The 15,788-nt window shown below is 33.6% G+C and overlaps 2 protein-coding genes across 8 annotated transcripts in view; one reads left to right on the plus strand and one right to left on the minus strand.

Annotated features, from left to right (window-relative positions):
• The window catches only part of LOC138402606 (uncharacterized), a 179,519-nt gene extending 168,649 nt beyond the window's left edge, over positions 1 to 10,870 (plus strand). For 2 of the 5 annotated variants that reach the window (XM_069499852.1, XM_069499851.1), the window contains exon 3: positions 1,143 to 10,870. In XM_069499852.1, coding sequence (XP_069355953.1) covers positions 1,143 to 6,781 — 5,639 coding nt within the window. In that variant the 3' untranslated portion in view covers positions 6,782 to 10,870. Of the gene's footprint in view, position 1 lies in introns of all 5 variants that reach the window. The other 3 variants (XM_069499856.1, XM_069499854.1, XM_069499853.1) reach the window with 3 other exon arrangements.
• On the minus strand, positions 10,859 to 15,233 carry LOC117983407 (elongin-C-like). Of its 3 annotated transcripts, none has more exons than XM_069499915.1 (4): positions 15,069 to 15,233; positions 13,581 to 13,669; positions 12,724 to 12,916; positions 10,859 to 12,353 (listed from the first exon to the last, which is right to left on the minus strand). In XM_069499915.1, exons 2-4 carry the CDS (start codon positions 13,663 to 13,665, stop codon positions 12,212 to 12,214), a joined length of 420 nt encoding a protein of 139 aa, XP_069356016.1. In that variant the 5' UTR covers positions 13,666 to 13,669; positions 15,069 to 15,233; the 3' UTR covers positions 10,859 to 12,211. The 3 variants fall into 3 exon arrangements, with proteins under 3 accessions (XP_069356016.1, XP_069356015.1, XP_034825838.1); XM_069499914.1 differs by having other exon boundaries at positions 13,578 to 13,669; positions 15,065 to 15,231; XM_034969947.2 differs by having other exon boundaries at positions 13,578 to 13,669; positions 15,069 to 15,229.
• Positions 15,234 to 15,788: the final 555 nt, after the last annotated feature.

The raw sequence follows: 15,788 nt of genomic DNA on the forward strand, positions 1-15,788 counted from the left end.
GATATAGCAAACGAGCAGGCGGGTAACCTGATGTTAAGTGATTACCGCCGCCCATGGGCATTCGCACCACAACTGCCGATGCGTTGCCGGCCTTTCAGGAATTTGTTGTCCGCCCCTTGAATAACCCCTTAATTTTTTTTTCGTATTTAATCGTAAAAAGTTACAATATGCACCAATAACATACCATCTTGTGGGCAACTGAAAGCTCAGCCGGTTGCTTCCGCGCCCGGTTCTAAAAAGGTTTCTTCTTTTCTTAGTGACAAATCTTTGTCAAAAAGAAGTAACCTTTTTAGAGTCACAGGATTACTACAGTAATAGGTATAACACAAATGCTTGTCAACCTTGGACATCCGCTGTTGGACATAGGTCTTCCCGCGCCACTATACCCGGTTGTCAGACTTATATCGTTATATCGTCGTTCCATCGTGCTGAAGGACGCCCCACTTTATGCAGGAAAGGTCTCTAGAGAAAACGCTTAAACACGGTCTATTATTTGTCGAAAAAGGGCAAATCACAACTGACTTCACGCTGTGGCTGTAGACTTTGAGAGCGATGCGAAAAATTTTATCAAAAAATTTAAGAATCAGAATTTGTAATTCTGAATTTAATTAAACTGTTAACATTTTAACAGTTTAATTAAATTCAGAATTACAAATTTATTGTATTCAGATATAGGAAAATACCTTTTGTCTCTAAAAAACATTGCAACCAAGTATTACAAAGATTTCAATTATTTACTTCTTCAAAGATCCCAAAAAGATCGTATCTTTGTGAGAACAAGCTACGTAAAAGTAGGGTTATGAAAATAGGAACTTGCAATCTTTGCAACAAAGTTAGGTAAGTTAGTTCATATGTAAATGTAGTAAAAGTAGGCTAATATAGCTGCTTTTATGGTATAGTAGAATTATTATATAGAAAAGTTCGCACGTATTGAGTGATAGACCATCCCATCCCAAAGAAAAATGTTCTCACGGTTATTATTTTTAATTAAACAAAAGCGACCATATTATTAATTTAATGACAAAAAATATTGAAATATATACCTATTGAAATAATGTTATTAATCATAAAAAGATAACTTTACTTTGTTGATTTTTTCAACTATCATGTAAATAGTTTAGTATAGCGATTCAATATGTTAGCAGGGAATGAAGAGTCCGGTAAATCACCTAATAGTAAGAGCACTCTAGAAAAGTCAGATTTTGTTACTAGAGAACCTATTTCCATTTTCAATGGGATAAAAAATGCAAAGAATGAAGAGGAAAAAAAGAAGCTTAATCAACTTTTAGAGACACTAAGGAAGAAATTGCCTGAGGGCTTTAAGATAGGAGCTGCTATAGGTGAAGGGGATTGTTTCTTTGATTCCATAGCTCAAGGATTGAACGAGCTAAAGGATAAAGGTCTGATTGCAGGTAGTAAAGGATTTAGTGTAAAGTCTTTGCGGGAAAATTTTAAGCAATATGCACAACAAGTTAGTCAATCAAAAAAAGGTTCATGGCTGGGTAGTGCTTTAAAAGGAGAAGGTGAAAAACTTTGTGAATATATTCCGCGTATTGAATTTACTGCAGAAGACATTGAAAATACAAGCTCTGATTCAGAAATAAAAATTCTAAAGTTGGAAAACGCTATATGGGGAAGACCTGAAATTGAAGGAAAAATGATATGCGAAAAGTATGGCGTGAAAGTTAGGACTATAGAATTGAGAGATAAAGAGATAGATGGATTATATGTTACTAAAGGTAAGGTAGGTACAGGTAATAATATTATTTACATAGTGAATTACAGGAACCATTTTGTACCACTTCTTAGTAATATTGAAAAAGATATAAGGAGAAGCATAAAAGTTTCTAGAGAGCAAGCTTACGGTAATGTGGTAGGTTCAAATTCAAACAATATTTCTCAATCTTACATTTCTACACCATTACAAGATATTGAAAACCCCACATACAAACAAAGTGGTTGCTCAAGAAGTCCAAGTAAGGAAAATCATAAAACGAGTAAAAAACGTGGACGTTCTGTCACAGACAAAGATAATAAAGCACCAAAAAGGGTGCGCATGGATGTCAATGTTACTAGTAATGAAGATTTAGAATTCCCTAGTGATTTACAAGATGAACCTAAACAGAATGAATTAGATAATACTTGTCAAACTAAGCAATACATTCCTCATCATTTGATAGGGCTTATGTATCGATTAGACTTGTCAGTGCTTTGCTCACTTAGAAAGTCTACGTATGAACATAAATATCCTTCATTGTCATTAGCGTTTGAAGATTCTGAAATTGATATGTTTAGTAATATTGTTCTTCGTTACGAAAAGAAGTCTATTCATATACGAATTGAAAATGTAGACGAATATTGTATAGATAATGATATTAGCTATGCTAAATTATTTACTAAAGAAAGACGAAGTTCTTCTATTAATAGTTACTTTGGTAGTTTTGTTAAACATCTAATCTCTAAATCAGGTAGTTTATCAAATAATGTAGAATATCTTATTGTCTATACTAATTCAGGCTTGGATCTTACAGAAAAAAAGGAATTAAAAAAAGGACAGTTGAGAAATTTTTATCCTTTTAAATTTGATAGCATAAATACAGAGGAATGTGACATTTTAAAAGACTTTTTGTTTACAAATGATAATACGCAAGGGAGTGGTTTTTATCAATTTTTGCAGGATGAGGCAACAAGAGAAGAACTTTTAGGACAATTAGGATTTTCTCCTGCTATGCGAAAAGCAATAAAAGGGAGAAAACTTTCTCAAGAGTTTGAAAAAGAAACAAAAGAAGCATTTTTGGATAAATTAGTACTTGCAGTTAATCAGCCTAATAGAGAAGAACTGAGCAACATCGTTAAAAACGAAATAAAAAAAAATAGTAAAGTTCAAGACGATTATATAGCATTACAAGAAAGAATATTGTGTGATTTAACAGCTCCAGAAAAGGATAAAAAACTTAAGAATTATATATCTGGAGTTATATATGAATTCAATTTATTAATACTCTTCTTGCATGAAATGTTCTTGAATAAAAACATGCTTTCCATGAGTTTTGAGGAAAAAAGCCGTGATACATCTAATAATATTACTATTAATTATAAAGATAGAGTTACTTATGTAAAAGCTCATAATGCAGATAGTAATATTGGTTATGATCAGTTATTTCCCTCCAAAAGACAGGAAAGAAAGAATACGTTTTCTATTAATAAATGTTTTACTCTTTTCATTGAAAAATTAGAAAATGATAAGGATATAAAATATTTTATTATCTATACTGATGCAGATCTAGACCTTACAGAAGAAAAAAAATTAAAAAAAGGGCAATCTAAAGATTCTTATCCTTTAAACTTTGATAGTATAGATATTCGAGAAAAAAGATATAAAATTTTAAGAAATTATTCGTGTATAAATGGGAATGGTCTTTATCAATTTGTGCAAGAAGGAACAACAAGAGAGAAACTTTTAAGTCTATTAAAGCTTCCACCTTCTTTGCATAAAGAAGAAGAGAAAGGAAGACTCTCTGATGAGAATGAAATAGAAATAAAAGAGAAATTTTTAGATAAACTAATACTTGCAGTTAACCAACCTAATAGGGAAAATTTGAATAGTGTTATTAGAAATGAGATAGGTAAGTCTGATATTCCATATAATTACGAGAAATTACATGAAGTAGCGTTACGTTGGTCAGAATCTCATGAATTTGACCCTGTTACGAAAGGAATAATGGAAAAGCTTTTGGAAGATATAAAAAATAATAGATCTAGTTATCAGAAAATTCAAAATAAAAACACTGATGAAGAAATTAAATTTGCTAAAAGTGTGGTTGGTAAAAAAGGAACACCTGCATTTAATCAGTTCTTAAGTTTTTTAATTAAAGGAGAAGGAAAAAAATATCTGAAAGTCATGAAAAAAGAAGGAATAAGCTTAACTAATGTGTCCAGTATCTTAGGCGGAGCGAGAGGTAAAGCTCCTACAGCATTTAAAGGCTTATATGGTCTATGGTTTGACAAAGAGGGAAACAAAACTCAATATTTAAAAACCCTAGAAAAAGAGGGAATAAATCTAGCTAATATATCTAGTATTTTGAATAGAGCAAGAGGTAAAGCTCCCACAGCGTTTAAAGACTTATATGATCTGTGGTTTGATGAAGAAGGAAATAAAACTCAATATTTAAAAACTCTAGAAAGAAAAGGAGTAAATTTGGCTAGCACGTCTAGTATTTTAAGTGGAGCAAGAGCTAAAGCTTCTACGGCATTTAAAGACTTACATGATCTATGGTTTGATAAAGATGGGAATGAAACTCAATATTTAAAAACTCTAGGAGAAGAAAAAATAAATTTAACTAATATGTCCAGTATTTTAAGTGGGGCTGGGGCTAATGCTGCAACAGCATTTAAAGGCTTGTATGATCTGTGGTTTGATGAAGATGGGAATAAAACTCAATATTTAAAAACTCTAGGAGAAGAAAAAATAAATTTAACTAATATGTCCAGTATTTTAAGTGGGGCTGGGGCTAATGCTGCAACAGCATTTAAAGGCTTATATGATCTGTGGTTTGATGAAGATGGGAATAAAACTCAATATCTAAAAACTCTAGAAGAGGAAGGAATAGATCTAACTAATATGTCCAGTATTTTGCATGGAGTAGGAGCTAATGCTACAAAAGCATTTAAAGGCTTATATGATCTGTGGTTTGATGAAGACGGGAATAAAACTCAATATCTGAAAACTCTAGAAGAAGAAGGAATAAGTCTAACTAATATGTCCAGTATTTTGCATGGAGTAGGAGCTAATGCTACAAAAGCATTTAAAGGCTTATATGATCTGTGGTTTGATGAAGACAGGAATAAAACTCAATATCTGAAAACTCTAGAAGAAGAAGGAATAAGTCTAACTAATATGTCTAATATCTTGCATGGAGTAGGAACTAATGCTGCAACAGCTTTTAAAAACTTATATAATCTATGGTTTGACGTGAAAGGAAATAAAACTCAACATCTGAAAATTCTGGAAGAAAAAGGAATAGATCTAACTAATATGTCCAGTATTTTAGGTGGATCAGGAACTAATATTGCAACAGCTTTCAAAGACTTATATGACCTTTGGCTTGATGAAGAAGGAAATAAAACTCAATGTTTAAAAACTCTAGACAAAGAAGGAGTAAGTCTAACTAATATGTCCAATATTTTAGGCGGAGCAGGAGCTAATGCTGCAACAGCTTTTAAAAATTTATATTACCTATGGTTTGGTGAAGAAGGAAATAAAACTCAATATTTAAAAACCCTAGAAAAAGAGGGAATAAATCTAGCTAATATATCCAGTATTTTGCATGGAGTAGGTACTAATGCTGTAACAGCTTTCAAAGACTTATATGGTCTGTGGTTTGATGAAGAAGGAAATAAAACTCAATACTTAAAAACTCTAGAAGAAAAAGGGATAAACCTAACTAATATGTCTAGTATTTTGAATGGAGCAGGAGTTAATGCTGCAGCAGCTTTCAAAAGTTTGTATGATCTGTGGTTTGATGAAGAAGGAAATAAAACTCAATATTTAAAATTTTTAGAAAAAGACGGAATGAGTCTAACTAATATATCCAGTATTTTGCATGGAGCAGGAGCTAATGCTTCTAAAGCTTTTAAAGAACTATTTGATACTTTTTTTGATGAGCAAGGAAATAGAAAACAGCATTTAAAGCACTTTTGTATTGAGGAAAAAGGTGGAGAAAAAAGCTTTAAGCCAAGAAACTTATCCAGTATTTTAAGTAAAGCAGGAACTAGAGCTAGATATGCCTTTGAAAAATTGCATAATGTCTGTTTTAATGATGAAGGAAAAAGAACAAAACTTTTAGATGATTTCTATAAAGCAGGCTTTAGGCCAAGTAACTTATCCTCTGCATTATGTGGAACAGGAGCTCGTGCTTCTTCTATCTTAAAAAGATTGCATAATGTCTGTTTTAATGATGAAGGAAAAAGAACAAAACTTTTAGATGATTTCTGTAAGGTAGGTTTTAGGCCGGGTAATTTATGTAGTATGTTGAGTGGAGCAAAGAATAATCTAGAAAAGAGTCTGAAGAGGTTTCATGATTTTTGTTTTATAGGAGACACAAAAAGATACTTAAATCGTTTCTTAAGCAAGAAAGAAAGTTTTACGCTGAGTAACTTATCTAAGATATTACATGGAGCAGGAGCTAATATTTGCCCTGCTTTAAAAAATTTTCATGATGTTTGTTTTGATGAGAAAGGAAACGAAACACAGCTTTTAGGTAACTTTCGTAAGGCAGGTTTTACGCCAAGTGATTTATCTAATATATTATCCATGTCGGGAAATAATGCCACATTTGTTTTAAGAAACTTTCATAAAGTTTGTTTTAATGAAGAAAATTATTTAAATCACTTCTTGGCCGAGAAAAAGCTTTTTACGCCGAAAGATTTATCTAGAATACTACATGGAGTAGGAATTGATGTTTGTTCTATTTTTGAAAGATTGCATGACCTTTGTTTTGATAAAGAGGGAAACAAAACAAAATATTTAAACAATCTCATCAAAAATGGTCGTTATAAGATATCTGATATATTACATGAACAAGTTAAAAAAGCTTCTCCTATTTTCTTAGATAAACAGAATATTAGTAAAGGAGACAAAGTAACTAATGCATCGAGTAATTCATCCGGTAAAACGGAGCAAGAACAAAACTTGGGTAGTTTACAACAAGGTGATTCTAAAATTAAGAGAAAAACCCGGAAAGAGTACCGTAAACTGGAGCGAAAACGGGCAAGAAACTGATGACGTAATAGACGATAATCCTGAAACTTATTTAAGTGATACAACAATAGATAATCAATTAACAAGATCACCAAATTTTTAAGCTATTTCTTTCTTGAGTTTTAAAATTTCAGCTTTAGAAAGTCCAATAGATTGGGCTATCAAGTCAACAGATAAGCCGGCTTTAAGTAAGTTTCTAATTACAGCTATTTTAGCCTGTTTTTTGCCCTCTTCCCTACCTTCCTGCTTACCTTCAGCTCTGCCTTTTTCATGACCGATTTGGATACCTTCTAGTCTACCTTTTTCTTGACCTAGGTGTATGGTCCCAGAGTGTGATGGTGTGGATTTAGTATAAATAATTCTGGAGACTGTGTCCACTGATAACATATAAATTCATAAGGAGTAAGACCCTTAAGAGTTTTGAGTCTCTTTGCATAATTATAAGCCATAACAAAGTTATAAAGGTGTTCTTTAAGTTGCTGGTGCGATTGATAGTAATACTTCTTAACTGTAGCATCCTTTAAAGTTTTATTCATACGCTCGACTTGCCCATTCGTCCAAGGATGGCTAACTTTTGTCAAACGATGTTCAATAACATTATCTTCGCAAACTATCAAATATATGTTGGAAAGCATACTTATGACGCTTCTGGTTTGTAAATTGTATACCGTTATCTGTCAAAATAGTATGGATTTTATACGGTAAAATTCTAATCAAATTACGTAAGAACTCAGCAGCTATGGGTTTTGTAGCACTGTTACGCAACTCAACATAGGTAAATTTGGATGTCCTATCAATAGCAACAAACAAATGTAATTTGCCCTCCTCAGTTCTAACTTCAGCAATATCAATATGGAAATAGCCTATAGGATATTGTTTAAATGTCTTTTTTGGTTTAACTTCACCATCAACATCTGGTAGTCTGCTAATGCTGTGCCTCTGTAAACAACGATGTAGACTAGAGCGAGTTAAGTGTGGGATTGAGGTTTGCAAAGCGTAGAGACAGGCATCTAATAGAGACGGAATGCGACGATTATAGCCTCCTCTTCTAAAGTTAAAACAGTTGATCTTGCATGCTTTGGACCCATATCAGCATCTCTGGCAAATAAGCGCTTTTTCCACTTCACAATAATTTTGGGGTTGAGGTTATAGTATTTAGAGAGCTTTGCTATGCTCTCTTTACTATTTTGTATTGCTCTACGAATCGTCTCTGTTGTTTTGGCGCATCCATGTAATATTTGTCCCATAATTCCTTCCTTGATGGTATTTTTTTCTCACATTTTATTATACCATCACACTCTGGGACTGTACATCAGAGCTTGATACATAATTTTACTCATAAGCCACTTTATCTTTAGTACTTATATTAGTTATAAGGTTACCTAGAAAACCCAGATGCTTGACGAAATCCTCCTATCGATATAAGATTATTCCCTTCTTGCGCTGCAGTATTCAATATAGCGTACAATAAAACCATCGCATCTCCCCCAGTAATACGCTTGCATCCTCTGCAAGATTCATATTCACCTAACTGTTGATCTGCCTCCTCACTTTTCGTCCAACTTGCCCTGCGGTGTTAGCATACTTCAACTCTATTCCAATTGGGTGAGTATCATCATTTTCCGCAGATTTTGATAATACTAGGTCTATTTTCCTTCCTCTCTGTAGCTGGAACTCAATAATTACCTTGGCAGGATTATCGCAACTTTGAAATATCCCACGCAACAAAGCCTGAAATTTAGCTTCATTGTTCAAGAGTAGACGGTTTCCATTTAATAACGGAGACAACAGACGAGAAATCTCATTAAATAAAGCTTCATACCTAGCCCTGTACCCACCATTAACATTACCATCATTACCAAAATTAGGCTCAGCATTCATCAATTCATCTGCAAATTGATGTAAGTTGCTAACGTTACCCATTTGTTCTGAAAATCCTCCTGTGAAAGTACCTTCAGTATGAGAATATGAGTAAGCATATAGTGATTCGAATTTCTTTGCAGAAGCCACTTCCAGATGACCCTGGACATTTACCTCACAAAGTACTTCACGCACATTAGCATTATCTTCTGCTTGAGGTAATAATGACAGGTCTAATGCCTTATCTGGTAAAGTCTGCCACTTTAAACGACGAAAAATGTGAAGCACAACAAAACCAATATTTGATAAAAATAGAGCTAAAGTTAACGCATATCTTACAATATCTGCTGCATCTCCCCTACCACCTGTACGTTTCATTTTCTCTCCCTGAGAGTGGTTAAATAGATACTTGGTAACCCTTACCTCCCGCCCATCATCTGTTTCTAAGTCCCTCCTTGTAGATAAAACATTTCCTCAGACTGCCTCGTAACCGATTGATAATAATAATATTGATTAGTGATATTATTGCCAATAAATGACCTTAGGCCAGGGGACAAACTGGTGGATCTTCCCGAGAGGAAAGGCGCACGCGGAGTTCTACGTGTACATGTCGTTTAAAATCAGGGTTGAAAAAGTTTTCATATTTAAAAACAAGTTACAATGCCAACCCTGGTTAAGACTAACTGCACCATATCTGGGTGAACAAGACGCCCGTCGACATGCGTTTTTTCGCACGTCCGCAAAACTGCCGGTTGGCGCGAAAATTCGCTAAGTTTACCAACCTAGTGCAACTGTTACTTCTTTAGTCAACGTCTTAGAACTGAAGCGGAATTTCCGCTCAGATTTGTCGCAGCGTGGTTGGAGTAGGATTCCGCTCGCAAAATTCCGCGGTGCCGAATTTCGGCTAGATTTTATCCAAGCAGTTATTAGTATACTTTGTACCGTTTACTCGTTAAGATTTTCTCGATCGCACGTGTAAAGCATAAACGCATTCCACGATTTGCACCTAATAATGTAGGTTACGCAATTATTTTCATACAAATTTTATATTTTTGGCATAATGTGTAAATGTTCATGTATGGTAAACTGATCTTTCTGGATAAAGTCAATGCTTTAACTAAAAATAATTACTGTAAGTTTGAACTGCAATTTTTGAAAATATTTTAAAAGAATTTTAAAAGTTTTGAATAATTTGCATTAAAAATGTTCTTCACTAGGTGCAGTAAAATTTAGCAGAATATTAAAAAAGTTTAATAACATATTATTTTTATAGCTCTCCTTGCTATCCAGAAAGATAGGTTGTTGTTGGAAACAGAATCAAATCTGCCTCAAAACAATTAATATAATCGTATTACTTATAATTATTTAATGTTTATCATAAAAATATTATTTTGTAATCTTACTGTATTAAAGGTATATAATATTTTAGTTAACTGCGTACAATTGTCACAACTGTGCATTTAAGTTTCTCGACAAATTCGTACTCAGTATTTAGTGAAAATACATTGAGTATTTATGTACTAACGAACTATAAAATTCACAGTAATTCATTTTAAAATTTACATCGATAATTTTCGCTCATCCGTTCATTTCACTGACTTCAATATTGAAGGCAGTAACAATATACCTACTTATAAGTAATTAATATTTGTGTAATTTTATTATTTTTTTTACTTTTAGATGACTCATAGTTTGTTTGTACATAAACAATCAGTGCTGAAATATAATATTTTCTTTGTAAAAATGTACAAAACTAATCGATTGTCCATAATTAATTATTTTAATTTTTATCCAAAGTTTTATTATAAGCGTAGATCTCAAGATGGAATTTTGTAGAGATAGATTGATTTGATTAGTTGTACAATTTAATTATTATATCAGAATTTATTTATTTGATGAGTTTTCATTGATTTGTAAAGTTGTTTTAGTAATGTGTTTAGAGTAAGCAGGATTCATTCCAAAGTGTATGGTATGTAAGCAGGCTCGTAGTGTCGTCCATGTATCGTAGTTGAGCTGCCCGAGATTATTTTAAATATCCTATATGACGTGGACCAGATTTTGTTTATGCATTAAACTGAATAAAGGACAGGTCTAAATTTTTCGTTTTATTTGGACATTCTAAATACCTATAACTCATCCAATTGATTCACGACGCCAAGCTTAAAGTTAAAATGTAATAAAGCGGTAGGGCGGCGGTAAAAAGGTAGGCAAGTAATTAAGAAATGAAAAAAAACTATCAACAGTCAAGTTTATAATTTATTTAAAAAAATCTCTAGTTACAAACATTAGTGACAAAACTAATTCGCTGTTAAAGGACTGTAATTATGTTGACTCGTATTAAAAAATATATCACTAGCTAGGTACTTATTATTAACCGAGTTTGTTTCGCGCTAAACTCGGAAACTACTGCCTGGATTTTAATGTAGCTTTCACCAACGGATAGATGGATTCTTTAAGGTTGAGGTGTAATTTGTCTAAATTGGCTAAACTATAATAATAATTTTGTCCGAAGGTCGGCGAAACTCGCGCTGTTTGAAAGCTTTGTGGACGAACACTTTATTAGTGATTACTTAATATAAAAACAGCGGTGATAGCCTAATCGTCGCGTCGGCCTCCTAGGGCTCCGGGTTTCGACCCCGAACACGCATTCAACTTTTCGGAGCTATGTGTTTTAATTTAAACAATCAAAATATATCACTTGCTTTAACAGTGAAGGGAAACGTCCTGAGGCAACCTGCATGCCTGAGAATTCTCCATAATGTTCTAAAAGATACGTGAAGTCTGCCAATCTACACTTGACCAGCGTGGTGGACTATACCCAAATCCTTTTACAGTACGCGGCCGATAGTAATGTACATCGACCTATAGGAGATAGCAGATTTGTAGTGTTGTCCCTGACGTTGAGACCGACAAAACGTCATATGGGTACGAGTGACAGAGAAAACGCTCTACAAAGCCGGAATGTCATTCTAAAGGCTGATGTACATTACTGTCGGCCGCGTACTGTAATTCTGAGAGGCGATAGGTTAATCAAGATGATGTTGGATGCATTAATATTTTTATTGAAAAAAAGCTCAGCGGAAAATGCTTATTTTTTATAAATGAAAAAAATACCTATTCAAGAACTACATAGTATTATAATAATGAACTTAAAGTATTTTGTATTAGACAATTTTTGGAGTTGTTGTGTAACACAGTAACACCAACATTTTAGGCCGCGATTACACCTGTAAGTTTTACTCACGTAAGTAGCTTACGTGATTATTTGACAACATATTTACTAATGTAAATTTACTTATAAGAGTGTTTACATTAGTAAATTTATACATATATCACATTCGTAAATTTGTCGTAAGTTAATCATGTATGCTACTTACGTGATTAAAACTTACAGGTGTATCCACAGCCTTACCTATTTTTTGTACAAAATGTTGAAATTGGTGGGACATACCACCAAAATTTATTAGTTACTAATTCATTTTATTTGTGTGATCGTGATTTTATTTAACAATTCACAGAGATTGAAACAAGTCAGCAGCCAAAAAAGATACATGAGGATTCAGTTGTAACACATTTTCTGTTTAATATCAACTAACAGTCGAGGAAGTTGGCAGCCATGAGAAGTTCGAGGGCGATCTCTGGGGCGATGGGAAACTCTGGGATCTCAGTGGAAGAGTTTGTGTAACGCACCTTGTATGTGAAGTACATGCATACCTTTTGAAGGACGTGTGATCTGCAAAGTATATAAAAACAGGCTTTTGATTTATTGCATCCTCACAGGAAACAACAACTCCTAACAATGAGAAATAACAACTCTCAAGCCTTAGTGCAAAATTTTTGTTGACTCTCTGTAATATTAAGGCACTCCCATAAACTATAGCAAGATTTATAATCCAGTTCATAAATCATTCTCGAGGCCTGCAGAGGTAGGCCTTGAGAATGAGTTAAGATTAAAATATAAACCCTCTTTATTCCCTGTCCAGTGGAAATTTCGAAAAATTGAACCTATAAATTAAGATTTTTCGTCTTTTGTAGACTTTTGTTCATAATATATATGAACAATGTAATCAAATGTAATCAAATGTAAGTAAACAGCAACTTACGGAATTTCCCTAAAGTTGACTTCATTAGCCTCATTCTCTGCAAACTGTCCAGGGCCACTCAACATAGCTTTAATAGTGCCTGATGTCAGGGCATGCTCCCTCTTAACAATGAACTCGTGGCCATCCGAGGACACCAGCTTCACATACATTGCGTCCGGGCCCTCACAGCCTCCATACACTTTCTCTTCAGATCCTTTATGTAATCATTATAGATATTAAACATATTTACTACAAAGACCTTTGTTGTATATTATAAATTATTAATTATTAAACATTATTAGATGCAAATTATTAAATAAATAATTTGTGAGACGCATTTGCCTAATTTGTGACTCAATAAGAAAGGTTTTATAAAGTAAATATTTGTGGAAAAAAGCAACCCTTGGCTAACATAGTACATAATCACAAGCTACATCAATAGCTCAAAAAATATTTCACTCCCTTAGGGGTTGAATTTTCAAAAATCCTTTCTTAGCGGATGCCTTCATCATAATAGCTATCTGCATGCCAAATTTCAGCCCGATCCGTTCAGTAGTTTGAGCTGTGAGTTGATAGATCAGTCAGTCAGCCAGTCACCTTTCCCTTTTATTATTTTGACTAGCTTATGCTCGCGACTTCGTCCGCGTGGACTACACAAACTTCAAACCCCTATTTCACACCGTTAGGGGTTGAATTTTAAAAAATCCTTTCTTAGGAGATGCCTACGTCATAATAGCTGTCTGCATGCCAAATTTCAGCCCGATCCGTCCAGTAGTTTGAGCTGTGCGTTGATAGATCAGTCAGTCAGTCAGTCAGTCACCTTTTTCTTTTATATATATAGATTATTTTTCCATAAATAAGTTTGACTGACTTACCACCAGAGCCTGCAGTGATGCTGGCAGATCTCTGCTCCTCAGCCACACTTGTGGCAGAAGGAGCTGATCCAACATTCTGCTCTGACATGGTTCTGTTTAAAAAATATTACATTAAATAAAATATTTTAATAATAATTGTAGTAATAATACATGTGGTTTCATCCACTGCTCCCCACTGCAGCAGCAATAAAAATTGCTTTACTGTCCACTACTCTCCACTAGCAATGAAAAATACTGTACGAAACCACAGTTCGAGAAGACAGTCTCAAAAGAATTTTATATTTGTAATCTAAATAAAGGTCTTCAGTTAAAAATAAAACTGTTTCAACTGTTTCTGTACCAGAAAACAATTACTGTGCTCTTTCATAAAAATATCTAAAATACAACATAGTAATTTTTTTTATCCCAGAGACAAAAATGATATTTGAGTGTTGCCTGTTTTTTACAGCTCTTTAATAGTGATGTGGTGCTACTTACCGTTAAATATTTGTAGGATATATTAGATAGATATATAGGACATATTTGTTTCTTGTCAGATGTGTATGAGACAACAAAATATGTTGAAAATAATTTATATTCAAATGAAATAAGTATGGGCTGACTTTCTATTTATGTGTTTTGTTTTATAAATATAGTATTGAAAAATTCCTTAGGTGAATTATTTTTGTATTTTTTTGTTACCTACTTATTGTTCTTTAAGTCTTTCAAATAATAAATGAATCGCTGAACGTGTTGCTAAGCGCAAATCTCGAGAACAGCTGAACCGATTTCGCTAATTCTTTTTTTATAATTCCTTGAATTACGAGGATGGTTCGTACGGAGAAAAATTTAAAAAATTGCCTGAAAAAGTCCAAAAAGTTTAGGTGTTAGTGGAGGGGTTCCGGGAAGGCAAAACAATTGAGTGACGTGTTTAGGCGGAAGTTCGCCGGGTCAGTTAGTATACAATATAGGAACCAAGTATTTAATCTATATAAGTACTTAAATAAAAATCAATTGCCGCATGTATGAAAGATCACTTGAGAAATGAGGAGAGCTTGACAGATTTGCTGATTTTTTTTAATAATTTCCAAGACAAGGTTTGTACAAAATATTTTTTTTGAAAAATTACACAAATTGCAATGCAAAACAAGGGTGGGTCGCTAATTACTGTAAGTACTTAATTTTGCATATTATGTATGTTAACAGAGAACTGACAAAGTGTTGACTAAATTCACCTGGATGTGGCAATGGCAGTTTATGAAATACTCCTAATTACACAGCATTCGCATGAACACGATTTTGCTTCACAGTAGCTACGATTTGCCAGTGTGGTGTTCTAGTGACAAGCCAATATAGCTTGAATGAGGCAGGTTTACTTAGGTTTAGGGGTACTTTGCAAATTGCTGTTATCTTTAATCGGGAAGCCTGCACGAAGCTGCATTCGGCATTCATGCTTCATTTTAGTGTTTAACGAGAAAAGCTAGAATTTTCTGATTTAAAATGAAAACTTACCACAGAAGTTACTTTATCAAATACACTGATAACGACAACAGTGACTTCGAATTTAAATGTTTACTGTACTAATGTACTTATTATAGCTATATTTAATAAAGAAAATTGATTTCACGATAATAAAAGATGAGTAAGGTTATTTTAAAAACTGTCAATGTCAATTGCAGAGTTGATAATTTGTTGTATAAGTCTCAGCAGAACAATATATCAGTGGCACGAATGTATATTAGATCCATGATCTGTGGTATAAGACGTATTAAAACCTTGACTATTCAAACAAGTAGATATAATAGATATATATAACTCCGCTGTTCGTCTGTCTGTTTGTCAGCGTGCTGTACCTCATAAACCGGAGAAGGTAGAAATCTGACCTAGAGAGGTGAGTTGCCGCTATAACCAAAAGTATTAAAAATTTCAAATTGGCTGCCATGTCAGTTAAATTAAAAAAATATATAATATCTTGTACGATGGTGCGGAACCCTTTTGTGTGAAGATCCGACTCGCACTTGACCAGTTTTTCAAAAATAGTGGGTAACTACTCGGTATTCCCATAGTTTGTACTCCGTGGTGTGCATAGAGTAAAGGTGGTGGTGGTGTGGCAGTGAGACAAATACCCCACTCTCAGTATCTATTATTATAATACCAATTACTATGACCAATTACCAATGTTATCCATTTCTATCGTACTTTCGGTATTAGTCACAGGTATTAGTTATGGAA

This window comes from Maniola hyperantus, chromosome 7 (genome assembly GCF_902806685.2).
Source record: "Maniola hyperantus chromosome 7, iAphHyp1.2, whole genome shotgun sequence".
Lineage (NCBI taxonomy): Eukaryota > Metazoa > Arthropoda > Insecta > Lepidoptera > Nymphalidae > Maniola > Maniola hyperantus.

What these genes read in the sequence shown, in the direction of transcription:
- LOC117983407 (XM_069499914.1), bottom strand. Translation starts at nt 13,665, where the DNA reads ATGTCAGAGCAGAATGTTGGATCAGCTCCTTCTGCCACAAGTGTGGCT. An exon ending in CATCACTGCAGGCTCTGGTG is followed by an intron (nt 12,917 to 13,577) that starts GTAAGTCAGTCA and finishes GATTACATAAAG; the next exon opens with GATCTGAAGAGAAAGTGTAT. An exon ending in GTCAACTTTAGGGAAATTCC is followed by an intron (nt 12,354 to 12,723) that starts GTAAGTTGCTGT and finishes TATACTTTGCAG; the next exon opens with ATCACACGTCCTTCAAAAGG.